Source organism: Geotrypetes seraphini, chromosome 10 (genome assembly GCF_902459505.1).
Source record: "Geotrypetes seraphini chromosome 10, aGeoSer1.1, whole genome shotgun sequence".
Classification (NCBI taxonomy): domain Eukaryota; kingdom Metazoa; phylum Chordata; class Amphibia; order Gymnophiona; family Dermophiidae; genus Geotrypetes; species Geotrypetes seraphini.
In genome coordinates, this window is record NC_047093.1 from 38,061,172 (window position 1) to 38,087,961 (window position 26,790).

The following is a 26,790-nucleotide window of genomic DNA, read 5'->3' on the forward strand; positions in this document are numbered from 1 at the left end:
AAGTAAAATGTAAAAAACTATACGACAGCCTACTAGCCACTCAAGCAGCAAAACTAGATAACCAAATTTCCAACCTACTGATAACAACCCAAGACTACAAGATGTTCAGAAAGGAAATAAAAACTATACTCTTCAAGAAATCCCTGAATAAGGCTTAAAACCACAAATACCTTCCTTCTTACCATCTTCTCCCTAACCCCTGATCCTACCTGACCCGCTCTTGGAAATGATCTTTGATCTAACTTTGTAACCCTCCTTCTATAACTCTTTTTGTAATCCACATTGAACCACAAGGTAATGGCGGAATAGAAATCTGTAATGTAATGTATACTGGTTCCCGAACCATCCACTCTCGGTCAACTGTCAGCTTTTCCTTTCTTCCTAGTTTAAAAACTTCTCAATTTCTCTCTTGATGTTGCTTGCAAGCAGCCTCGTTCCTTCTCCGCTGAGGTGGAGACCATCCTTCCTGAATAGCTTGCTCTTCCCTCAGAATGTCGTCCAGTTGCGCACAAAGTGGAATCCTTCTTCCTCACACCAGCACCTCATCCATGCCTTTTATCAGCCATCATGTTTCTGTTTCCAAGCATTGCCTCCCAATTCCACTCTGCACTTTTCTGCATGAAACTAGTTAGTAGGTGAAGCATTAAAGCACCTCATTTGCTGTTGCAGTCTGAAGTCTTGCAATCAGAGCCGTGATACATGACTCATACTGTCAAACTTGGTCCTGTGGCAACACCTTCTCCTACTCCTCCTAGTCCAGCACCATCTTGACCATTCTAGCATTTCTCCTATCTCTCTTTCACCTTCCTAGTTGAAAATTTCCCTGTTCCCTCTCAGTTTCCCCACCTCTTCAGTCCAGAGTCTTTCTTCTCTCTCTTCCCCTCTTAGAACAGCAACTTCCCGCCACCCTCTCTTCTGGTCCAACATCATTTCCTGCCACCATCAACAACTGAAAAAAGTATAATGCAGTGAGAGTAGCCTTTGAGTCTTTGCAGGTCTGACCCATCCCTGCCACGCATGCAATACATATGAATAAACTCCAAAGTCTTGCACTGCTTTTGATTTCTCAGTGGAGATTCTACCGCCTGGTGTCAGCTACTATACTGAAGCTTGGCCCAAACAGCCCTGTGCAAGTCTACAATTTGCATAGTGTGTTACTGAAGCCTTGCAACTCAGGGACCCCCAAAAGCAATAATGATCTTGTGACTAGTACTTGGTAAGAGAGGGGCTTTTCATTATGGGCAGCATACTAGGACACTAAACTCAGGAAGTCGAGCAGACATTTACTGTTATAGTAAATTCATTTCTAGCATCTGTCATGAAGCAAAAGCTGGCCCACCACAAAAACACTTCCTCTTCTTTCAGTAACTGTAAAAAGTACACTTCTTTGGACCCCCCCCCCCCCTCCAGCATTGGGTGCTGTTAAGAGATATGCCTGCCTCCTGTTTACCCCATCCACATGCACTATTGATGCAATCAACATCAGGCATGGGGGAAGTAGGGAGCAGGCTAGGGACTTGTAAGCACGCAGGACTGCAGGCAGTTCTGTCCCAGAGTACACTGGCTATTATGTTGTCCTGGAGTGCCGATCAGCTGGGTGACATGTGGTGGGGTGGGAGCAACCACAGCCAATTACAAATCAAGAATGCTGCTCTTATTTGGTGAGCTTACAGGTGATATTCTCTAAAAACCTATGCAAACAAAAAAAAAAGGTGAAGATATTTAATTTACATTAGGTAACAAATATTACTGCAAATCAAAAACAAGAAAACTGTGGGGAAAGGGGGAGGGTTAGGTAAGGATCCTAGTTCAGTCCTTTCACTAATGATGGTTAGTGTGTAGAAGGTGGAACCTGAAACTTGGAGGGGCAGTATAAGATGCCAACTCCCCAAGCACAAGGTGGCTGGATGAGGGCTGATCAAGGTGCCACCACAATTGTTCAGGGTTATTTTGTAGGGCAGTTAGAGAAGAGGAGAGGGCTTGGGGTTACCACATGGCCATATAGGTGACACCTGCGGCCATAAGTGCTATTGGGGTGGTAGACAGATAGGTATAGTAGGTTTTGGGGAAGATTTGGAGGACTTACCATACACTATAAGGGGATTATGGTGACATGTACCTGGCACACTTTACTTGAAGTTCACAGTAGTGCCACCTAAGGTGGCCCACTGTTTTGCTGGCACGTCTGTGTGGCCAGCCCATTAAAATACTGGCCCTTCTTATGTCCAAGTGGCTTGTTTTGGATGTTTTGCATTTGGATGTTTTGATTTTCGAAAAGGGCCAAAAAAGATAGACATCCTAATGCCCAGGATATCTAGACAGGTCATTTAAAGCAAAAAAAAAGTTGATATCTTGCTGTTTCAAATATGCTCGTTTTGCTGCACTGATTTTTGGACATCTTGCGAGAGACATCCAAGTCGGATTAGATGTCATATCAGAAATGGCCCTCTAACTGTTCAGCTGTTACAGAATTTGTGCTTAACACAAGTCATCCTAGCGCCTAACTTTAGGCAATCTTTTGAGAATTAACCCCTTTGGATTAAATTCTCTATATGGTGCTGAGAAATCAATGCCAAAAAAGTGAGTGCTGATTGCTATTCTGTAAATGGCGCTCTGAGATGGACACAGTTTACAAAATAATGCTTGGTGCCAGGAACCACATCCAGTTCTGGGTGCGAGGATTTACACCAACCGAAACCTAGTGTAAATCCTCATGCCTAAATTAGGCGTGGATTTGCCTAATTCTGTAACACTGCACACAAATTCCAAGAACGACCCTGACCTGCCCAAGGCCCTCCCATGGCCATGCCCACTTTTTGGATGCACTTGCAAAAACTTACATGTGCATCTTTATAGAATAACAGTTAAAAGATGAGCATGTAAATTCAAATTATTGCAAATTAGCACTGAGATTTGATTGTTGGCACGTTATAAAATTAAATTGCGCGTGTGATTTTTAGCGCCTTATATAGAATTAGGCAACGTAAGTCCTTTGATGTTTCCAGTATTATTATTTTTCTGTCTGTTCTTACCTTTTCCAGCTCTTTGATTAGAATTTTAATCAGAATGTCACAGCTTATGGGATTCCGGTCAATTTTCTTATGCAGTGTCCATCGTCGCATTCCTGTGAAATGAGAATAAGCCTATCTAGTAAGCAGCGCACTGTGCAAAATTACTAACTTCAACTGTGCATGCAAAACAAGTGTGAGCCCTTGGGACTATGACTAATTTATTAATTGGGATTTATTAACCACCTTTATGATGGTTGGTAAGATTGGGAATCGAAAACAGAAAAGACAAATTTGGATATCCAAATTGTTACTCATTATCACCTTTTTGATTATACTTTCAATTTATTTTTACCATTTAGTTTTTAAACGGGAATGAAAATTCACTGACACTGGCAATGCAACAGTGGCATTAAATAAAATCCTTGCATCCCAGAAATCTTCATTTTTCTGGCACCCTGAATAAAGATCAGGCTGAAATACTGACTGATACCTTCTGACTCTTTAATAAGCCTCAAGTTTAATAACCAAATGACATTTGCTGAAAGAAACTGCTATTAAGGGCCTTGGAATCTTAGTAGAACTTCTACCACAAAGCACAAAATAGAAAATATTCCTTTTAACATGGGAAAAAAGATTTACTAGAGACAGGTTTTGTCAGACAAATCTGATTAACTTCTTTGAGTGACCAGAGAAATGAATAGAGGGAGAGCGCTAGATGTGATGTAGTTATATTTTAGCAAAGCCTTTGACAGTGTTCCACACAGGTGTCTAATAAATAAACTGAGTGCCTTCAGTATGGGCCCCAAAGTGATGGACTAGGTCAGGAACTGGTTGAATGGAAGGCGACAAAGGGTAGTGGTCAAAAGAGATCACTCTAAGGCAGTGGTTCCCAAACCTGTCCTGGGGGACCCCCCAGCCAGTCAGGTTTTCAAGATATCCCTAATGAATATGCATACCTGTCACTTCCATTATATGCAAATCTCTCTCATGCATATTCATTAGGGATATCTTGAAAACCTGACTGGCTGGGGGTCCCCCAGGACAGGTTTGGGAACCACTGCTCTAAGGAAAGGGATATTACCTGTGGTGTGCCTCAAGGTTCAGTTCATAGGCCTGTTCGTTTTAAGAGGGCCGTCTGGGTACCCGGACAGATTTCTGAAAACACAGCAGTTTGTCCGGGTTTTGGAAGGCCCCGAGCTCAGGTCCACGTCTGGAGATGTGCAGATGCAACACAATGACATCACAAGTATGTATGTATACATGTGACATCATCGCATATGCTCGGAAGCCCTCCAGATGCATCCCAGATTTGGGGAAGAAAAGATTATATTTGTGTGGGGGCGGGGTTGGAAACAGAACGGGGCGAGGCCAAATGTCCTCTTTTTTGCATGAACAAATCTAGCAACCCTAGTCACTATTCACCTACGCCAGAATCACAAATAGTATTGTAAATTTCTGCTTTAGAGACATGAGAAGGTGTAACTGTCCACTGGGTTTCTGACAATGGATGTTATACCCAAGCAATCATTACCCTCCCCCTACCCTTGAGGAGGAAATAAATATATTTCTATTGGTGCATGCCCACCTTGGTCGCATTGTAAGCCTGGATGATGGCCGTCCAGTTCTCGGAGAATTGCCTGTACGCTGCGAAGAATGTCCTGCTCAACCTCTACATGCAGGGACTGGGGGACAGGAAAAGACGAACAGGGACAATGCTCTGGAAAAGTATAAGAAAAAGGTCAACCTTTAGCTAATTTAGGGGCCCTTTTACTAACATGCGCTACAGTGTGTTATAACATAGGATTGTGTTCTGTGCTAATCCTGATTTAACATGGCACCTTTTGGGGACATTCCCTCCCTTTTTTTTTTTTTTTTTTTAAATTGCAGATTGTGCCTTAATGTTTTCTTTAGAGCACGATACCTGCAGGACTTGAACATGGGACCACTTACTACCTCCTATTCAGGAGGAACTGAGGAAGGAATTCTATAAATGGCTCTCAAAAACAGGCATCAGGAACAACCTCTGCCAAGTGCCATTCTACTGTATAAAAAGTGTGCACAGCACAGATTCCCATGTCCAGCTTTGGGTGAGGACTTAAGTCTGCTGAAACCTGCTGTAAAATCCCGACGTGCAACCCTGGCTCTAGTTCTGTAACAATGTGCTTAAATATTTGGAATACCCCTGACCCACACACCCTTTTCGGTTGTGCACTAGAATGCTGCATTACTCCCTCCCCCGCCCGCTTTTACTAAGCCATGGTAGAGGTTCTACCATGAGTCGGAGCGCTAAATGCTCCGACGCTCATAGAATTTCTATGAGCGTCGGAGCATTTAATGCCCCGGGCCGTAGTAGAAAGCTCTACCGCGGCTTAGTAAAAGAGGCAGATGAGCATTAGAGAATGACACGGTGACAAAATTCATCACCGTTCCCGTCCCCACGGATAACCGCGGGAAATAATCCCATGTCATTTTTTAGTGTCTATTTCAACCTCGGTCCTTCTACACCAGCATTCTTCAAAGCAAAGCTTGTGGGTCAGTGGTTGAGGCCATTCATACTCTGATTCTTATGTGAGCCAAGGATAATGAAGCCATTGTGACATCACTGATGTGATTGGCTCTTAGGCACTGGTGGAATGAGGCATTATGACATCACAATATCTGCTCTGGATACCAGAGACTGTCATTCTGTAGAGTCTGTTTCAACCTCAGTCCTTCTACACCAGCATTCTTCAAAGCAAAGCTTGTGGGTCAGTGGTTGAGGCCATTCATACTCTGATTCTTATGTGAGCCAAGGATAATGAAGCCATTATGACATCACTGATGTGATTGGCTCTTAGGCACTGGTGGAATGAGGCATTATGACATCACAATATCTGCTCTGGATACCAGAGACTGTCATTCTGTAGAGTCTGTTTCAACCTCAGTCCTTCTACACCAGCATTCTTCAAAGCAAAGCTTGTGGGTCAGTGGTTGAGGCCATTCATACTCTGATTCTTATGTGAGCCAAGGATAATGAAGCCATTATGACATCACTGATGTGATTGGCTCTTAGGCACTGGTGGAATGAGGCATTATGACATCACAATATCTGCTCTGGATACCAGAGACTGTCATTCTGTAGAGTCTGTTTCAACCTCAGTCCTTCTACACCAGCATTCTTCAAAGCAAAGCTTGTGGGTCAGTGGTTGTGGCCATTCATACTCCGATTCTTCCCTCTCTCCTTAAAGAATGACATGAAGATGGTTTCCCGCGGTTATCCGCGGGGACGGGAACGGTGATGAATTTTGTCACCGTGTCATTCTCTAGCATGTAAATACAAATTAGTGTCAATTAACTCTAATGCCCATAACTATGGGCACCTATATGTAAAGTGCACCAACATCATGTTACACTAATATTCCAAATTCAGGTTCCCATGGTTCTAGGGCCAATGCTCTAACCAATTTTATAAATTCTGGGGGTAAACATTCAGCCGGTGGTGGTAAGCGTTGTGCTGACCGTCGCCAACGTTATTCCCGGATATTCAGTGCCGGATCATGTCCGGGTTTCGGCACTGAATCTTCAGTTTATGCGGCGCTGGATAATATATAGCCAGTTAAATTGATATTCAGAATGTAACTGCCCACTTCTCCAGGGAAAAGAAACCCAGTTTCTCCAATCTCTCAGCGTATGAAAGGTTTTTCATCCCCTTTATCAGACGCGTCGCTCTCCTCTGAACCCTCTCGAGTAATGCCATGTCCTTCTTAAGGTACGGCGACCAATAATGGACGCAGTACTCCAGATGGGGAGCTTGTTCCGAAAGGATGGACTCCACCTTAACCAGATTGGAACCAGGCTGCTGGCGCTAATGTTTAAAAAGGAGCTGCATAAAGATAAGGATTGTGCTTTATGTGGTCCTATTTATGCATTTACCCTGGCTGGTTAAGTGCTGAACATATTGGCACTTAACCGATTAAGCGCTAACTCAGCTCCCCAAATAGCTGGTTGTCACTTAAGCACTAACCACTAATTTTCAGCGGTGATAATCAGTGTATAGCCCTGACCAACAATTTCACTAGGCAGCAGTTGTCTCTGGCTGGTTCATGGGTGTTGGAATGGGGGAGGACATGGCCTCCCCATAGACTGGCGGATGGCAGTTGTTTCCGGCCCATCCATCCCTCTCTTGGCGCCATGTACTTTTAAATCTTTGGCAGCCGCCACACGGCGTCAATCAGCAGGCCTGCCCGTTGATGCTGCATGGCAGCTGCCCAAAGATTTAAAAGTACAGCGCTGGAGGGAGGTGGGTGGGGGAGTTGGGAGCTAGTGAGAGGTGCCGCAGGATTCTGCTGGCTAGGGCAGAGCCTTTGGGCATCCCCAAATAAAATGGCATTCCGCTGCCTAAAGGCTGGTTAAATCAATACACGTCGATGGTCGATATATTAAAATTAATTAAACTTGAAACTTGATTAGTACATGTGTTAATCATGACCCCGACACCCATTTTCTACCATGCTCATGCATTAGCTTGTGAGTTAATGTGCACCAGTAACTGCTTAATGTGCATTAATAAAAGGACCCCTGACATCATGCAAATGAAAATATAGAAAAAATACTATCCATTGTAAGATTTTTGTTGATGTGCTAAATTTAACAACTAGCCAAATATATTAAGCGCCTCTGGTCTTTTCTTGATTTTTTTTCTCCCTAAACTTTCCAAAAATATTGAATAAATAAAACAAAAATATACAAAAGCCAGAGGTGGGATCCATGCACAGCTGGATACAGGTACGTCTATACCAGTGGTCTCAAACTCAAACCCTTTGCAGGGCCACATTTTGGATTTGTAGGTACTTGGGAGGGCCTCAGAAAAAAATAGCTAATGTCTTATTAAAGAAATAACAATTTTCCATAAGAACATAAGAAATGCCTTCACTGAATCAGACCTTAGGTCCATCAAGTCCGGCAACTCTTTAAAGTTTATAAATCTTCCCTTTTGGCTAAGTCTTAATAATAATATTGTAATTTATAGCTAAAGAGACATATGATCAAGAAACTGTTTTATTTTACTTTTGTGATTATGATAAGCATACCGAGGGCCTCAAAATAGTACCTGGCGGGCCGCATGTTTGAGACCACTGATCTATACCTATGAAAATATCTTGGTGACTGCCAAACACTGAACCCTTAAAGCATCCAGGAAATTTATTCTCTTAAATAAAAAGTTTTAAGAAAAACGGATGAATCCTTATAATCCTAGCCTAACTCCTTTGAGACTTCAAAATAAATTGGTGTGGACACATGAATTGTAAAAATACTGAACTACAGACCTTTGCTATCCATGAAAGAAGTGGAGCTGAAGAAGTTCATAGATTGAGCTGATGCACCCTGATCTTTTTGCCAGATGGAGGCTGGGCAGGGTCTCAGTAATGCTCACATGGCTATGTCCTTTGTTCGGCCTAAAATAAAAAAAACAAAACCAAAACAGTGGCCTTAAGAAACAGGTACATTATTTCTTGCAAAACTAAGGGCTCCTTTTACTAAGGTGCGCTAGCGTTTTTAGCACGCGCTTAAGATTAGCGCACGCAAACCACGCGCTAAACGAAAAATACTAACGCAAGCTCTATGGAGGCGTTAGCGTTTAGTGTGCGCGGCATTGTAGCGCGTGCTAAACCGCTAGCACACTTTCGTATAAGGAGCCCTAAAAGTTAGAGAGCACCAAAATGAAAATATATTGTATATATAACTTGACATTTGGCATAATACATAGGCATAAAAAGTGACAGACATCCTTTGTAAACGTGGTTGCCACAGGAATAGGTATACCTGTCTTGAGACTGTTTAGATCAGTGTATCGCGACCTGTGTGTAGTGTGCCGCGAGATGCCAGCGCCAGCTGACTGCTGACAGGATGTCCTGTAGGCTGTCAGCCGGCACCAGTGTCTCTCCTCCTCTCCCCGCACCTCTCCTCCGTCAGTAACCCCTAACGGCGTAGAAATAGGTTCTGGGCCACAGCTGGAAGGTCTCTGCACAGGCGTGAACATCAACGTGATGACATCACGCATGCTTGCGACATCATCGCGTTGACGTCCGCGTACTTCTGGCTGCCCTCCAGCCACGGCAACGAGTTTCATGTGCTGTGGTGTCAAAAAGTTTGCAGGTCACTTGTTTAGATAAATATACTAGGTCAAGTGTATACATTTTTTTTTTTTTTTCTTTTTGCATTTTGAAGTGGTTTTTCCAGCTCCACAGACCATAAGCACCATTTTCTTCTACAATTCCTCCCTCAAAGTTAAGGTCCAATCAAGAAGTTAGCGAACACCTATGTGTGACTCCAAGCAGTTATAAGTTATTTATTTGACAACTTACCATATGTATCTCCCCTTTTACAAAAGCACAATAGCGGCTGCTGTGCGGCAAATGCTCCAGCGCCCATTAAATCCCTATGGGCGTTGGGGCGATTACCACAGCCGCCGCGATAAGCGTCTATGTAAAATGGGGCCATTATATCCTCAGTCAAAGGAAGAACAATGTGGTGTACAATCATATCATCAACAGAAAGTTGAAAAGAAAGAAAAAAGAATTACAGTTTAAAAAGAGAAGAAATGAACTCAAAGAAAGCAGACTAATCTGGGCCTCCTCGTGACTGCCGGGAAATAAATGTGTTTTCAAAACAGCCTTAAAGCATAAATCATTAGTTTCTGAACTTAGTGGAAATGGAAGGGCCATTCTGTTCTTTTGGTCCAAAGCAAACAGCGGCAGTATTTCTTGTAGCTTTAAGGCAATACATGGCAGGTAGATGTTGAAATTGTTCAGGTATGTTTTTATTGGCAATCTAAAATGTTTAGTGCACCTGTACTTTTAACACCCACCCATTACACGCCTTCTTGAAATCTGTGTGTGCTGCTGGCACCTTTCTAAAATTGCTACAAGAGGATTGTGAAAAATTGCAGGAGGACCATGTGAGACTGGGAGACCAGGTATCAGAACGGCAGGTGACATTTAATGTGAGCAAGTGCAAAGCGATGCATGTGGGAAAGAGGGATCTGAACTTTAGCTACGTAATGGTGAGTTCTATGCCCAGGAAAAGGATCTAGGTTGAGGATACGCTGAAGCCCTCAGCTCAATGTGCGGCGGCAGCGGCTATGAAATGTTAGGAATTATCAGGAAAGGAATGCAAAACAAAAATGAAAATGTTATATACCCTTTTATTGCTCCACGGTACGGCTGCACCTTAAATACTGTATGCAGTTCTGGTTGCCATTATATCAAAAAAGATATAGCGGAATTAGAAAAGGTATGGAGAAAGATGATGAAAATGATAAAAGGAAAGGGACGACTTCCCTATGAGGAAAGGCTAAAGCGGCTAGGGCTCTTCAGCTTGGAGAAGAGACGGCTCAGGGGCGACATAAAATACTGAGCGGCGTGGAAAGGGTAGGTATGAATCGTTTATTTACTCTTTCCAAAAATACTAGGACTAGGGGGCATGCGATGAAGCTACTAAGTAGTAGATTTAAAACAAACCAGAGAAAATGTTTCTTCACAGAACATGTAATTAAACTCTGGAATTTGTTGCCAGAGAATGTGGTGAAATTAGTTAGCTTAGCGCAATTTAAAAAAAGATCTGGATAAATTCCTAAAAGGGAAGTCCATAGGCCACTGTTGAGATGGCTTGGGGAAATCCACTGCTTATTCTTAGGATAAGCAGCATAAAATCTGTTTTATTACTTGGGATCTAGTTAGGTACTTGGGACCTGTTGGAAACAGGCTACTGGGCTTGATGGACCTTCAAGTCTGTCCCAGTATGGCAATTCTTATGTTTTTATACAACCTGATTTACAAATGTAAAGGACTTTTTTTTTTTTTTTTGCACACTAATCTTTCTAAAATCATCTCCAAAATATATTTACTGATTTTTGCTTAGCACAGGATAAAAACGCATTTACTGTAGGGAATGTTCGGGTGTCCCACGGTCATTTTTGCATGTGTGTGCTGGGGTTGGATCTGGGGGCAGAGTAGGAATGTTCTGCATTAATTGGTTAGCACAGCTACATTGCTACATGCTAACCCAGTGTTTTTCAACCTTTTTACACCTATGGACCGGCAGAAATAAAAGAATTATTCTGTGGACTGGCATCGGTCCGTGGACCGGCGGTTGAAGAACACTGGGCTAAATCGTGGGCCAGACCCCGCCCATCTCCACCCCAGACCCCGCCCCCATAATAGTACTAATTGCTCCTTGCACATCCCGTGCCTCATCTGGAAGCCTTCCCTCTGACATTGCAACATCAGAGAGAAGGTTTCCGGTTCTGGCGCAGGATGCCCGTAGGAGCCGCTGCCCGTGGCTTTGTGCACTGAATCAGTTAGGAAGAGGGAGCTGGCTCGAAGATAACGCCGCATTGATCGCACCGCGGACCGGCGGTTGAAGAACACTGTTTTTGGCCTGATGCACGTGCTGGCCCTGTGGACCGGCAGGAAATTTCTGTGGACCGGCACTGGTCCATGGACCGGTGGTTGAAGAACACTGTGCTAACCGATTAGTGCTTTGCTAGTGTGTGAGCCTTTAGGCCTTGATTCTATAAAAGGCGCCTGAAGTTAGGTGCCTAGATCAGTGCACCCAGCCAATCTAGGCATTTAATTTAGGGTTCCTTCTACAAAGCGACGGTAGAGGTTTCTACCGCGGGCCGGTGAGGTAAGTGCTCCCACGCTCATAGGAATTCTATGAGCATTGGAGAATTTACCTTGCTGGCCCGCGGTAGAAAGCACCAATGCGGTTTAGTAAAAGCCAGCGTTAATTATTTAACAATATTAATTGGTGCCAATAACAAGCAATTAGCACTTTATAATTAGCTTATATTAAAATTAATTGGGTGATAGGCACCTAACTCAGTAGGTGTCTAGCACTTTCAGGTGGGTGTCCAGTAAGTAGAATGGTTAGGAGCAGAGGAGGAGTGTGTGGCGTAGTGGTTAAAGCTACAGCCTCAGCACCCTGGGGGTGTGGGTTCAAACCCTACGCGGATCCTTGTGACCCTGGGCAAGTCACTTACTCCTCCATAGCCCCAGGTATGTTAGGTAGATTGTAAGCCCACCAGGACAGATAGGGAAAATGCTTAAAGTACATGTATGTAAACCGCCTTGAATGTGGTTGTAAAACTACAAAAAGGTAGTATTACAAGTCCCAATCTCTTTCCCTGATGTCATAATGCCTCATTCTACTAATAAAAGCCAACCTCATCAGTGATGTCACAATGGCTTGGCTCACTTCCGATATTGTATTGGAAGAGAGTGTGGTGCAGGGGTAGGGAACTCTGGTCCTCGAGAGCCGTATTCCAGTCAGGTTTTCAGGATTTCCCCAATAAATATGCATTTAAAGCAGTGCATGCAAATAGATCTCATGCATATTCATTGGGGAAATCCTGAAAACCCGACTGGAATAAGGCTCTCGAGGACCAGAGTTCCCTACCCCTGGGTTAGAGTTACAGCCTCTCAACACCTTGAGGTTGTGGATTCAAACCCTGCACTGATCCTTCTGATCCTGGGCAAGTCACTTAATCCTCCATAGCCCCAGGTACGTTAGATAGATTGTGAGCCCACCGGGACAGATAGGGAAAATGCTTGAGTACCTGATTATAAAACCGCTTAGATAACCTTGATAGGCAGTATATAAAATCAGCCACTTCCCAGCAGCACTAAAAGTGGTCTTAGTGTGCGGGAAAGACCCATGCTGGGGATAGCACAGGCCACTTTTTGGGTCTCCAAGGTTCAGTACAGTAGAAAGGTATCATCACACATTCTTTTTATTTGTTTAGGGCCTGATATTCAAAGGATGCATGCTTCTAACTTTGAGAATTATGCTCATAAATTGGCCTCTTTGAAAATTTAGCAAGGCTGAGTGAGTAAATTTTTACTCAAAATGTCTCTGAACTCTTAAAATTTAGCAGCGTAGAAAGTGGGTGAAATGAGAGCACATTTAGGGCAAGGAAAAGAAGTTAGGAGCTCAACATTGATTTTCAGCACTAGGCTCATAAATCTTGGCAAATGAAAGGCAGGCCTAAATTTATGAACATAAATTTTATTAAGATGAATTTTCAGCTGAAAAGTTATGCTCCTAAGCCTGGTTGAAGATAGGGCACAAATCTGAGAGGCTAACTTAGGAGCATAAATTTACGAGCTCAGTATTTTCTGAATATTGAGCCCTTAATTTTTATTTCTGTGCTTACACAAGTTGACCGACATAGTACCACACCACCAACTTTGTCTGAAGCTCAATTTTCCACCTGTAAAAAGGCAACAATATCACAACCCCTCCTCCACGTGAAGTTCAATGACCTCTGAGTGCTCCCCGACATTGGCAAGTCTGCATCTTTTCATTATAGTTCATCTAATCTGCGAATTGAGACGGAAGTGACAGGGACTGCCAAGTCAGCCTCAAGGTATGCTGTGCTATTTCAGGTTGTGGTTTCAATTAAACACTTTTACAGAGCCAGTTGCCTTTTTTTTCTTAGATGTTTCCCACACTACTGCTGATTAGAGAATGACACGGTGAAAAAATTGGTCCCCGTCACCGCCCCGTCCCCGTCTCACCATCCCCGTCACCGCCCCGTCCCCGTCTCACCATCCCCGTCACCGCCCCGTCCCCGTCTCACCATCCTCTTCACCGCCCCGTCACCGCCACTGCCACCCCATTCACCGCCCCGTCACCGCCACTGCAATCCCATTCACTTTTCTTTATTTACGTATAAAGGAAACATTCTTTAAAACTTTAAAACTTAGTTAAATATTAGTTAATAACTATACAAAAACAAAACACGCAGAGAAAAAATTAATTAATAAAAATTCTCAAAACTGACACATTTTGATCACTAAATTTAAAATAGTTATTTTTCATACAGTTTTTCAATCACTAATCTTCCACCACCCCTGGGGCTAGCAATGCAAAAACAAACACGACATGTACTTTAAATGCTGCCGTGATTAGCATAGTGACCGCGGCTACGGCTGCAAGTCTCCCCTCCCCCCAGCGATCACGGCAGGAGGGCACCCAACCCCTCCTGTAGACCCCCCCAACGGCCCTCCCGACAATCGCAGCAGAAGGGTACCCAACCCCTCCTGCCGGTCCTCCCAATGGCCTCCCCTAAGATCGCCGGCAGGAGGGTACCCAACCCCTCCTGCTGGACCCCCCCCCAACGAACCCTCCCACCCCGGAACCCCCTTAGTCTTACTTTCCAAGTTGGACCGGACGGCTCCTCACACGTATGGCCAGCAGGCTTGCCTCCGTCCAAATGAGGCGGGCCCGCCCCTACCCTGCCCAACCCACAGGATCCTAGGGCCTGATTGGTCTAGGCACCTAAAGCCACTCCCGCTATAGGAGGGGCCTTAGGTGCTTGGGCCAATCAGGCCCTAGGATCCTGTGGGTTAGGCAGGGGAGGGGAGGGGCGGGCCCGCCTCATTTGGACGGAGGCAGGCCTGCTGGCCAGACGAGCGAGGAGCTGTCCGGTCCAACTTGGAAAGTAAGACTAAGGGGGTTCCGGGGTGGGAGGGTTCGTTGGGGGGGGGTCCAGCAGGAGGGGTTGGGTACCCTCCTGCCGGCGATCTTAGGGGAGGCCATTGGGAGGACCGGCAGGAGGGGTTGGGTACCCTTCTGCTGCGATTGGCAGGAAGGGTTGATCTGACAAATGAGGAGCACGGTGAAACACAGGTAAATAGCGGTTCCTAGAAGGGGGTACATTGGCCCGCGGGGACAAACCTGTTCACCGTTTCCGCGGTCGGTGAATGGCCTTGTCCCCGTCACCGCAGCGACTGCTAGTTTTCTTCCCCGTTTTCGGCGGTGACCCGCGGCTTAAATGCGGTGGCCGCGGGTAAACCGTCACCGTGTCATTCTCTACTGCTGATCTCTGTTTCTATCTCTCTCTGTCCATCAACCTGTATGCACATATCAGGGCCCCCTCTCTATAGGTAGATGAAAGGGAATGTAAATGAACTCTGGATTTCACTGCCAGAGTATGTGGTGAAAGCAGTTTCCGTAGCAAGGCTTAAAAAAGGTTTGGATAACTTCCTAAAAGAGAAATCCATAAGCCATTATTAAGATGGATGTAGGGGATCCCACTGCTTATTCCTAGGATAAGCAGCATAAAATATGTTTTTATCTTTAGGATCTTGCTAAGTAATTGTGACCTGGGTTGGCCACTGTTGGAAATAGGATACTGGACTTCATGGATCTGCAGTCTGTCCTAGTATGGCAGCTTTTATGTTCTTAAGTTTGGATTTAACTTAAGAGAACGACATGGGGGAAAAATCTGTCCCTGTCACTGCCCCATCACTGGACCACCATCCCCTTCACCGCCCCGTCCCTGCCGTCCCTTCACTGCCCGTCCCCCGTCCCCGCAGCATCCACCCTTCCCTCTCGCCACCTCACTGCCCTTCGACACCCCTCGCGCGATCCGTGCATCTCCCTCCCTCCCTTCGAGGCGCGTTTTAAGGTTTAAGTAGCTTGTTGAAAACTGCCGGAGAGTACGTGCAATCGCCTGCATGTGTGGACGGAAGCTTGTCCTCCGACACAACCAGAAGTTGTGTCAGAGGAGAAGCTTCTGCCCACACACGCACATGACTGCACGTACGCTCCGGCGGCTTTCAACAAGTCTTAAACCTTAAAACGCACCGCGAAGGTAAGGGGGAGGGAGGGAGATAGATAGATAGATTTGGGTAGGTAGGAAGAAGGGAGGGAGCCGTGTGCGATTGGTGACTGCGCACGTTCCCTCACTTAACTGCAGGGACAAGGCCATTCACCGCTCCATGGGGCGGTGGATGGCCTTGTCCCCGTACCTGCGGTGAGCACCTTTCCCCCCTCCACCGTTTTGGCGGGTTACCCACGGCTACTCGCGGCTAGCCACGGGTAACATCCACCGTGTCATTCTCTAATTTAAGTAAACACACTATATTGTAAAACCCGTAGTGGAAAAGAAATGATAATATAGACTCTTGAATTTCCACTAAATCAGAAAAAGTGCAAACAATACTGATATCTAACTGATTGGAGCAAAGGAGCTGAAAATCTACGCAGACTTGTGCGGTCAGAGTCTATGACTTGCGTAGGCTCCTTAACTGAGGCCCCTCTAGTTAGATATCAGTATTGTTTGCACTTTTTCTGATTTAGTGGAAATTCAAGAGTCTATATTCTCTAATTTAACTCATGTCTTTTTTATTAGTAGCTCAAGGCGAGTTATATTCAGGTACATTAAGAATTTTCCTGAACCCTGACGACTTACAATCTATGTTTGTAATAAAGGAATAAATGATTGAAAAACTGCAGGACGATCTTAGGAATTTGGAAGACTGGGCATCCAAGTGGCAGATGAAATTTAATGTGCACAAATGCAAAGTGATGCACATTGGGAAGAATAACCCAAATCACAGTTACTGGATGCTAGGGTCCACCTTCGGGGTTAGCGCCCAAGAAAAGGATCTGAGTGTCATTGTAGACAATACGATTAAACCTTCCACCTAATGTGTGGCAGTGGCCAAAAAAGCAAACAAGATGCTAGGAATTATTTAAAAAAGGGATGGTTAACAAGACTAAGAATGTTATCACTCTATGGTGCGACCTCACCTGGAGTATTACGTTCAATTCTGGTCTTCTTATCTCAAGAAAGATATAGTGGCGCTAGAAAAGGTTCAAAGAAGAGCAACTAAGATGATAAAGGGGATGGAACTCCTCCTGTATGAGGAAAGACGAGAAAGGTAGGGCTCTACAGCTTGGTAAAGAGACGACTGAGGGGAGATATGACTGAAGTCTACAAAATCCTGAGTGGAGTAGAATGGGTACAAGTGGATCAATTTTTCACTCCATCAAAAATTACAAGGGGACACTTGATGAAGTTACAGGGAAATACATTTAAAACCAATAGGAGGAAATATTTTTTCACTCAGAGAATAGTCAAGTTCTGGAACGTGTTGCTAGAGGTTGTGGTAAGAGTGGATAGCGTAGCTGGTTTTAAGAAAGGTTTGGACAATTTCCTGGAGGAAAAGTCCATAGTCTGTTATTGAGAAAGACATGGGGGAAGCCACTGCTTGCCCTGGATCGGTAGCATGGAATGTTGCTACTTTGGGTTTTGGCCAGGTGCTGGGGACCTGGACTGGCCGCTGTAGCAGCGGGCTGCTGGGCCTGATGGACCTTTGGTCTGACCCAGAAAGGCTATTCTTATGTTCACACATTATTTTAAACAGGAAATAAAGGCTAACGAAATGAAAAAAATAATGAAAGTTAATACCTTTTTACTGGACTAGCCTTTGGATGATAACCCTACCTTTTTCAGGTCCAACCAGAATAAGTTGGTCAAAGCAAGAGATGACACTACCACAAGGTACAGGTGAATCAGCAGAGTTGTAAATTTCTGGGGAAAAAAGCCACACATTAAACAGTTCTAGGATGGGGGTCAGGAGCAGCTTCCTGGCAGAGAGGGGAAAAGAAGAAAATTCAGAAAGTTTTCAGGTAGGTCACTGTGGCAGCATGAAGGGAAGGATGTAAAGGGTTTTCTAAATAAAGTTACAGTGATAAGAAGATGACAGAGAGACTTTGCCTTACCTTCTTATCACTGTAACACATCAAACCACCTCCTCTTCCCCTTCACTTTACTATTATAATGTATTTTATGCTTTGTCCCACTTATTCTGTTTAGAACACGGGAAGATTCCCGAAAGCTAATCAAAGAAGGGGGCAATTTTCAAACTGTGCACAGAACTGTAAAGTCTCCAGATACTTCCCCCCCCCCCCAGACTTTACATTGCTATTCAAAGTGGGTAAATCTTCTCTTTTGAAAACAGATTAAGAAAAGTCCACATTATAAATCTGCATCTGCACCTGTAAAGATATACTGTATGCATCTACTTTTGAAAATGCAAAAAGCATATGTACAGATGCTAACCCCACCCCAAATCTGCCTCCTCCTGAATAAAATTATGCCTACAATGAAACGATGCACATAAATTTAATGTACAGATATGTAGGAAATTTATAAAAAATTTGAAAAAAAAATTTCAGGCGCCTATCGTGGCCCTAGGGAGACACCTAGGGCCACCAAAGCTCGCCTAAGTCAACTTCTGAGCGAAACCACACCCACGCCTTGCCTTGGGTGAGCTTAGGTGGCCTATGCGCCTCCCTAGGCTCATGAAGACGCCTACAACGTAGACCACCCTCCTCAAGGTGTTGTTTTTTTGTTTTGGGTTTTTTTTTTTAATCGTGCGTCCCGATTGGCTGGTTTTACAGTGGTAGGGCGCCTACCGTTGGGACGCCGTTTATAGAATTTGCTCCAAAGTGTTCTCAGAACGTAAAGATCTAACTGGTTGACGTATTTGAAACCAAGATCCAACTACGGAGGGGCCATCATCCTTTAGAGCTTTAAAGATCAATCAAAGAATTTTTAAAATTCAATCCTGCTAGTGATGGTAGCCAGTGGAGCTCATTCAACATAGGTGTAACATGTTCAAATTTAGAAGCATGCATAATCATACGAGCAGTGGCATTCTGTACAAATTGTAATGCTCGAGTCACAAATTTAGCTAAGCCCAAATAAAGGGAATTGCAGTAGTCAAAATGAGGAGTCACTATGCAACAAGAACAGATCAAAAGTAGTCCTGGAATCTACGAAGTAGACGAAGTATAAAAAACACTTTCGATACAGTTGCTTTAATTTGGGATTTAAAAGAGAATCCAAAATAATTCCCAAATATTTACAGTGACTAGAGACTGGGATGACAATGATATCCAAGATTATTTCTGATGGAAACTTTATTAGTGCTTAATATAGCTTAAAGGGCCTCGAAATGATTACAGAAACATCTTAAAAATAAATTAAAGTGCTCGGGGAAAAGAATTCCCATGGCACTAGCTCACCATGCAGTTCTCAAAATTGTCCTATGCTTTTGGAAACAAATAGTGATTCAGCCCCTGAGGAGCAGCTGCAAATGAGCAGCAGCTGCAGTTGTCGCTGTGGACTAAATTCTATATAGCGTGTCCAAAACTCCTTGCCAAAAAAATGCTATTCTATAAATCGTGCTTAAAGTTAAGTGCGGTTTATAAAAGAGCGCTTACACCAGTTAGCTAGGACTACATTTAGGCGCGGCCATTTGCACCAATAAAAACATGCTGCAAATGTATGTGCCTATATTTAGGCGTGAAGGCCCTAAAGGGGACCTAAGGAGCTGATTCTAAAAACGGTACCTAAATTGGCCGGCACCTAGAAAAATGGTGCTAGCCGCGTGTCAATCACACTTAGATGTCATACAGAATCGCGGCTAGCAGTGTTATGTAAAAATTTAGGTGCCCAAGATGTTAGAATGCCTCTGTATCACTCAATGGTGCGACCTCACTTTGGGCATTGCATTCAGTTCCGGTCTCCTTATCTCAAAAAAGATATAGCGGAACTAGAAAAGGTTCAAAGAAGAGCGACCAAGATGATAAATGGGATAGAACTTCTCTCGTATGAGGAAAGACTAAAGAGGTTAGGACTCTTCAGCTTGGAAAAGAGACAGCTGAGGGGAAATATGATTGAAATCTACAAAATCCTCAGTGGTGTAGAATTGGGACAAGTGGATTGATTTTTTACTGCATCAAGATTTACAAAGACTAGGGGACACTTGATGAAGTTACAGAGTAATACATTTAAAACCAATAGGAGGAAATATTTTTTTACTCAGAGAATAGTTAAGCTCTGGAATGCGTTGCCAGAGGATGTTAATATAGGTAGTTTTAAGAAAGGTTTGGACAAGTTCCTGGAGGAAAAGTCATTGTCTGTTATTGAGACAGACACAGGGGAAGCCACTGCTTGCCCTGGATTGATAGTATGGAATGTTGCTACTATTTGGGTTTTTGACAGGTACCTGTGATTTGGATTGGCCTCTGTGAAGACGGGATACTGGACCAGATGGACCATTGGTCTGACCCAGTATTCTTATAGAAACATAGAACATGACGGCAGAAAAGGGCCACGGCCCATCTAGTCTGCCCACACTAATGGCCCACCCCCTAACTACCTCCGTGAAAAGATCCCACATGCCAATCCCATCTTTTCTTAAAATCTGGCACGCTGCTGGCCTCAATTACCTGTTGTGGAAGATTATTCCAGCGATCAACCACCCTTTCGGTGAAGAAATATTTTCTGGTGTCGCCATGAAATTTCCCACCCATGATTTTCAACGAATGCCCTCTTGTTGCTGTGGGTCCTTTAAGGAAAAAGAGATCCTCTTCCACCTCGATACGGCCTGTGACATATTTGAACGTCTCGATCATGTCTCCCCTCTCTCTGCGTTCCTCTGTCTCCCCTCTCTCTGCGTTCTTATGTAGGCAAGGGTTTTAAAAGCCTACATTTCAGGTGCCTATGTTTTTGTAGAATCACGCTTAACAGTGCCTATGTTATACTCTACCCCAGGGGTAGGGAACTCCGGTCCTCGAGAGCCATATTCCAGTCGGATTTTAAGGATTTCCCCAATAAATATGCATGAGATCTATTTGCATGCACTGCTTTCAATGCAAATTCATTGGGGAAATCCTGAAAACCCGACTGGATTATGGCTCTTGAGGACCGGAGTTCCCTACCCCTGCTCCACCCAGTGAAACGCCCACTTAGACGTTAGGCACTACTAAACGCCATGCAATAGGTGCCTATCTATTATAGAATTGGATAGGCACCTATTGCCCAATTAATTTTTACCAATTATTGAGGCTATTAAGAGTATTTTGCCAATTAAGTTAAGCACTTAAGGGGCACCTAACTTTAGGCACCCTTTATAGAATCAGCCCCTAATTCTGTGCCTAATTTTAAAGAATGCCCCCAATCCACCCATGACCCGTCTATTCCTGTGCCTCCCTTTTTTGACTTGTGTGTAAAATTTAGGCATGGATCCTGCACCTAAATTTACCGTATTTTCACGCAAATAACACGCACCCGTATAAAACGCGCACACGTGTATAGCGCGCAGAAATCACGATGATAAGCACAAAAACTTTGGTATAACGCGCTCACGATTATACCGCGCATGCTGCCCGACTCTCCGTTCACCCCCCTGACTTCCGTGCACTGCCCCGCCTCTCCGTGCGCTGTCCCGACTCTCCGTTCACCCCCCCTGACTTCCGTGCACTGCCCTGACTTTCCGTGCGCTGTCCCGACTCTCCGTTCACCCCCCCTGACTTCCGTGCACTGCCCTGACTTTCCGTGCGCTGTCCCGACTCTCCGTTCACCCCCCCTGACTTCCGTGCACTGCCCCGCCTCTCCGTGCGCTGTCCCGACTCTCCGTTCACCCCCCCTGACTTCCGTGCACTGCCCCGCCTCTCCGTGCGCTGTCCCGACTCTCCGTTCACCCCCCCTGACTTCCATGCACTGCCCTGACTTTCCGTGCGCTGTCCCGACTCTCCGTTCACCCCCCTGACTTCCGTGCACTGCCCCGCCTCTCCGTGCGCTGTCCCGACTCTCCGTTCACCCCCCCCCCCCGACGTCCGATTCATCCCCCCCCCCCGGCAGGACCATTCGCACCCCCACCCCGAAGGACCGCCGACTCCCCGACAATATCGGGCCAGGAGGGAGCCCAAACCCTCCTGGCCACGGCGACCCCCTACCCCCACCCCGCACTACATTACGGGCAGGAGGGATCCCAGGCCCTCCTGCCCTCGACGCAAACCCCCCTCCCCCCCAACGACCGCCCCCCCCAAGAACCTCCGACCGCCCCCCCAGCCGACCCGCGACCCCCCTGGCCGACCCCCACGACCCCCCCACCCCCCTTCCCCGTACCTTTGGTAGTTGGGCCAGAAGGGAGCCCAAACCCTCCTGGCCACGGCGACCCCCTAACCCCACCCCGCACTACATTACGGGCAGGAGGGATCCCAGGCCCTCCTGCCCTCGACGCAAACCCCCCTCCCCCCCAACGACCGCCCCCCCCAAGAACCTCCGACCGCCCCCCCAGCCGACCCGCGACCCCCCTGGCGACCCCCACGACCCCCCCACCCCCCTTCCCCGTACCTTTGGTAGTTGGCCGGACAGACGGGAGCCAAACCCGCCTGTCCGGCAGGCAGCCAACGAAGGAATGAGGCCGGATTGGCCCATCCGTCCTAAAGCTCCGCCTACTGGTGGGGCCTAAGGCGCGTGGGCCAATCAGAATAGGCCCTGGAGCCTTAGGTCCCACCTGGGGGCGCGGCCTGAGGCACATGGGCCCAACCCGACCATGTGCCTCAGGCCGCGCCCCCAGGTGGGACCTAAGGCTCCAGGGCCTATTCTGATTGGCCCACGCGCCTTAGGCCCCACCAGTAGGCGGAGCTTTAGGACGGATGGGCCAATCCGGCCTCATTCCTTCGTTGGCTGCCTGCCGGACAGGCGGGTTTGGCTCCCGTCTGTCCGGCCAACTTCCAAAGGTACGGGGAAGGGGGGTGGGGGGGTCGTGGGGGTCGGCCAGGGGGGTCGCGGGTCGGCTGGGGGGGCGGTCGGAGGTTCTTGGGGGGGGGACGGTCGTTGGGGGGGAGGGGGGTTTGCGTCGAGGGCAGGAGGGCCTGGGATCCCTCCTGCCCGTAATGTAGTGCGGGGTGGGGTTAGGGGGTCGCCGTGGCCAGGAGGGTTTGGGCTCCCTTCTGGCCCGATATTGTCGGGAAGTCGGCGGTCCTTCGGGGTGGGGGTGCGAGTGGTCCTGCCGGGGGGGGGGGGGATGTATCGGACGTCGGGGAGTCGGCCGGGCAAGAGGGCTTGGGCTCCCTCTTGCTCCGATCGTGGATGCGGGTGCGGGTGGGAGCGCGTGCGAGTGGTCGTTCGGGGTGGGGGTGCGAGTGGTCCTGCTGGGGGGGGTGAATCGGGCGTCGGGCGGGGTGGGAACTATGTTTTAAAACTTTCGTATACCGCGCTCACGCATATAACGCGCGAGGGGTATGCGCGGTAGGTAAAAACGCGTATAACGCGCGCGTTATATGCGTGAAAATATGGTACTACTATGTATATAGCGCTGAAAGGCATACACAGAGCTGTACATTTTGACATTTATAGACAGTCCCTGCTCGGAAGAGCTTACAATCTAACTTGGACAGACAGACATGACATATAGTTAACATCAATAATTACTTGTTAAAATGCCAATTATTGGTGCTAATTAGCTTGTTATTCAATTAAATTGTGTACGCAATTTGGGTCTACGACCAAAACTGTCACACAGTTTTTGGCACTCTATATAGAATTATATATAACAGGGGTGTCCAACCTTTTTGGCTTCCCTGGGCTGCATTGGCTGAAAAAAATGTTTCTGGGGCTGCACAAATGCGCAAACGCTGCAGCAAGACAGAGGAGAGAGCCGGCAAGACGGCAAACACCAGTGGCAGCAGAGGAAAACACTGCATCGCCCTTGACTGGGGCCGCACAAAATACTTCACACAGGTTGGACACCCCAGATATAAAATTTTTAAAGTATCAAGATCTGTCAAGCTGGAGTAACTTTCAGAAAGTCAGTTGAAAATATAAGTGATGGAGACCAGGCTCTCAGAGAATTGGAAAGTTTCTGCAAGTGTCAGAGGCTCCCTTTGTGCTCGGTTGTATCTTACTGTAGACCAGATACTGCACGTTGAGCAGTCTAGCATTCTAGTGATATCAGTGGACAGACACTACAGTTATCATTTTCGCCAAACATGTAAAGACAAAAGTGCCTCTTGGAGAAAATTATTAACATATTGCTTGCAACGTACATTTCACTGTACATTGTTGATCTGCAAAATAAACTCCACTTTTAGCTGGCAGGATAGGAAAAGATACAGTATATGGTGTGCATGGAAGAAAAGATACCAGTAGCTAAGGAGGTTGATTGAAGTAGTATGACTTTTTTTTCAGGTATGTCAAAGAAAAGAAAGAAAGACCAGAATAGCAATTCTAAGGCTGAAAGATCACAAGGAACAATGTGTGGAAGGTTACTATTAGAACAGCACAAATGTTTATCAAATAATTTTGTTCAATGTTCACTGAAGAGCTTGGAAAGAGCCCACTGAAGGCTGGTAAGGATGAATATGGGTCTGGGATAGAGCGTACTATCCACAATGGCAAATCACCCCACTTCAGAGTGTCCAGTATAAGCAAGAAGGCTAAAGGGTCTCCAAAACCTGCTTGATTAAACACTAGGCTAGATTCACAACGCAAACCGATTGTGACCCAATTTTACACCGGTCCGATTCACTTACCTCTGTGCCAATCCGATTCCGATCCGTGCATGCAAATGAGTGGAACGGCATGCAAAGTAGGCAGGGATGCGATTCATCAAAGAAATTTTTGAAACCTACTGGGCTGGACAATCAACACAAGAAGCGACTGCTGGGGATCAGTCGCAAATGTCCTTTCCCACTGTCCTCGGCCTGAAATCCCATCTCTACTCTCTGCCCCTTTCATAGAACTTGCAAAAAAAACCAGCAGACAACACTAAAGAAAAGCAAGAACAGTGATCTTCAGGGAGGGAAAAAAAGTATTTTCTGGCTCAAGTACAGTGCAGCGTCTTGAAAGTGTCTTAAGAAGCAGCCGGATTTTTCAGATCTGGCCCAGTATGCTTGCTTGGCATATTAATAATTAGAAGGGGACCTCAGTGGTCACTGCAGCAGCAGGGTAATCGGAGCACATCCGTCGGGTCCAAAGCAGCAACAGTGGAAGCAAGATCGGAGACCACTATGATAATGTAGATGCCGCCCCGACTCTCCTGCTCTCTGCCGTCCTTCCCTACAGTGCGAGCCCGTGGTTTTAAAGCGAGGCTGCACTGAGGGGAAAAGCGGCAGAGAGCAGGAGAGTCGGGGTGGCAAGAGCAGGGCTTGGCTGGAAGGGGAGAGCAGGAGAGTCAGCACACGTTTTTTAAAAACCCAGCAAAAAAAAAAACCAACGGATACAAAACGCATGCGCAGACCATCTGCAGAGAAAACAGATGGTTTGCGCACTCTAGCGATCCGTGCGTTCGGAGGGGGGCGTTCCTCCGATCACCCTCATTTGAATTTTTTTTCCTGTTGTGAATTCGTCGGGCCTGCTGAAATCGGCCACGGATCGCCCATGGAAGTCAGGTTAGTGAATCTAGCCCTAAATGTGTAATTTCAAAGCTTCATGGGTGAGAATGTTAATCATTGACCTTTGTTATCACCTCCTCCTTAATGTTTTGCTTAACACTTGCTGTTGTTCCCTGGTTATATAAACCACTTTTAATAGAACACTGCAACAGTAAGTATTTTCACTTATCTTTAATGTGCAGAATCACTAGCCTGCCCCTGTTGTAATGTTTTATTAAAAGTGGTTTATATAACCAGGGGACAACAGCAAGTGTTAAGGAGGAGGTGATAACAAGGGTCAATGATTAACATTCTCACCCATGAAGCTTTGAAATTACACATTTAGGGCTAGATTCACTAACCTCAATTGCCGATCTGTGGCTGATCCGTGCAGGCCTGACGAATTCCCAAAACAAAAAAGTTTAAATGAGGGCGATCGGAGGAACGCCCCCCTCCGACCGCACAGATCGCTAGTGTGTGATCCCGACACATGCGCAGACCATCTGTAAATTTTCCACATATTCTTTCCTTCTATTTTTAATGCTTTCTGGATCATTCAGTATCATTCCATTGGCATCTTTAAGCATCCCCAATCGAGGCTGGAATTTCTGCCGCAATCTCTTAATCTCCTGATATGCTAATCTGGTTTTTCCATTTACATGCTCTGATTCAATTTTCTAACAAAATTTCTTGAGATATCGTTCTTTGTCTTGCCGAACTTGACTTTGAAACACTCGGTTCATTTGTGATACTTTTTCTCTATCACCGGATAGTTTTGCTTGTCTTCTTTCTTCTGCTACTTTTCTGGTTTCTTCTGAGATCCAAGGTGATTTCTTGGCTTTCTTTTTCTTCTGGAGTATTTTTTTAGGTTCATCACTAGTTACAGTTTTGATGTCATTCCATAACTCTTTGTGCTATCTCCTTTATCAAGCAAGGCAAACTTCTTTGTTTAGTTTTATCCAATAGTCTGATGGAATGTTTTCAAAGTTGTATTTTGGGAGGTCTGTAATGATCTTCTTGCAAAGTTTCACCTTGATCTTGCATGTCAAAAAACTCGTGCTCATTTCTACAATCATCTCCTGGTTTAGTCCTTGCTGTCAAAACCGCAGATTTCCATCTCTGTCCTACACTGATGTAGTCAATTTGATTTCGATACATGTCATTGGAGAGGTCCATGTGTACTGGTGACATTTGTGGTGTTGGAAATGCATATTCATGATTGACAATTGGGTTTGATTTGCAAAACTGTACTAAGTTATCACCACCTTCATTCTTTCTCCTATGCTGTGCTTTCCAACCACTGCATCTTCAGATGTACTTCCTACTTTGTATTGAAGTCCCCTGTGGATCTTGTTTCGGCGTTTCATCTGTTACATTTTGAAATTGTTCGCAGAAGAATTCTCCATCCTCATCTTCTGCGTCTGTCATTGGAGCATATACTTGGATCGCGGTCGGTAGAAAGAAAATATTTATAGTTATATTATTTATAGATTTGATGCATTCAAGGGTCAGTACAGAACACCACATAGTAGAGCTGCATGTGGATGGCTGATTATGTGGCTGCTATCATGAACTTAAAACTTCAACATGCAGAAAGCTAATTGTATGTAAGTTGTATGCGCTAATTGGAAGATGCCTACTTGTGCACAAAGGTTCAGCAGTAAGCACAGCTTCTTGAAAGCACTCACCCCCCCTCCCGTCCAAAATGCCAGCACATATCTGCAGCTGCTCTGCACATAAGTATTAGGCTCTACAAAAATTCTTGCATATGAAA

General features: G+C 45.6%; 1 protein-coding gene across 3 annotated transcripts in view; it reads right to left on the reverse strand.

Moving 5' to 3' along the window:
- The window catches only part of PIK3R6 (phosphoinositide-3-kinase regulatory subunit 6), a 131,421-nt gene that overhangs the window by 81,469 nt on the left and 23,162 nt on the right, over positions 1-26,790 (reverse strand). For 2 of the 3 annotated variants that reach the window (XM_033960014.1, XM_033960012.1), the window contains exons 2-4: positions 8,318-8,446; positions 4,597-4,728; positions 3,033-3,124 (exon numbers count right to left, since the gene is read on the reverse strand). In XM_033960014.1, the coding sequence (XP_033815905.1) occupies positions 3,033-3,124; positions 4,597-4,728; positions 8,318-8,357 (264 nt within the window). In that variant the 5' untranslated portion in view covers positions 8,358-8,446. Of the gene's footprint in view, positions 1-3,032; positions 3,125-4,596; positions 4,729-8,317; positions 8,447-17,289; positions 17,377-26,790 lie in introns of all 3 variants that reach the window. The other variant, XM_033960013.1, reaches the window with a different exon arrangement.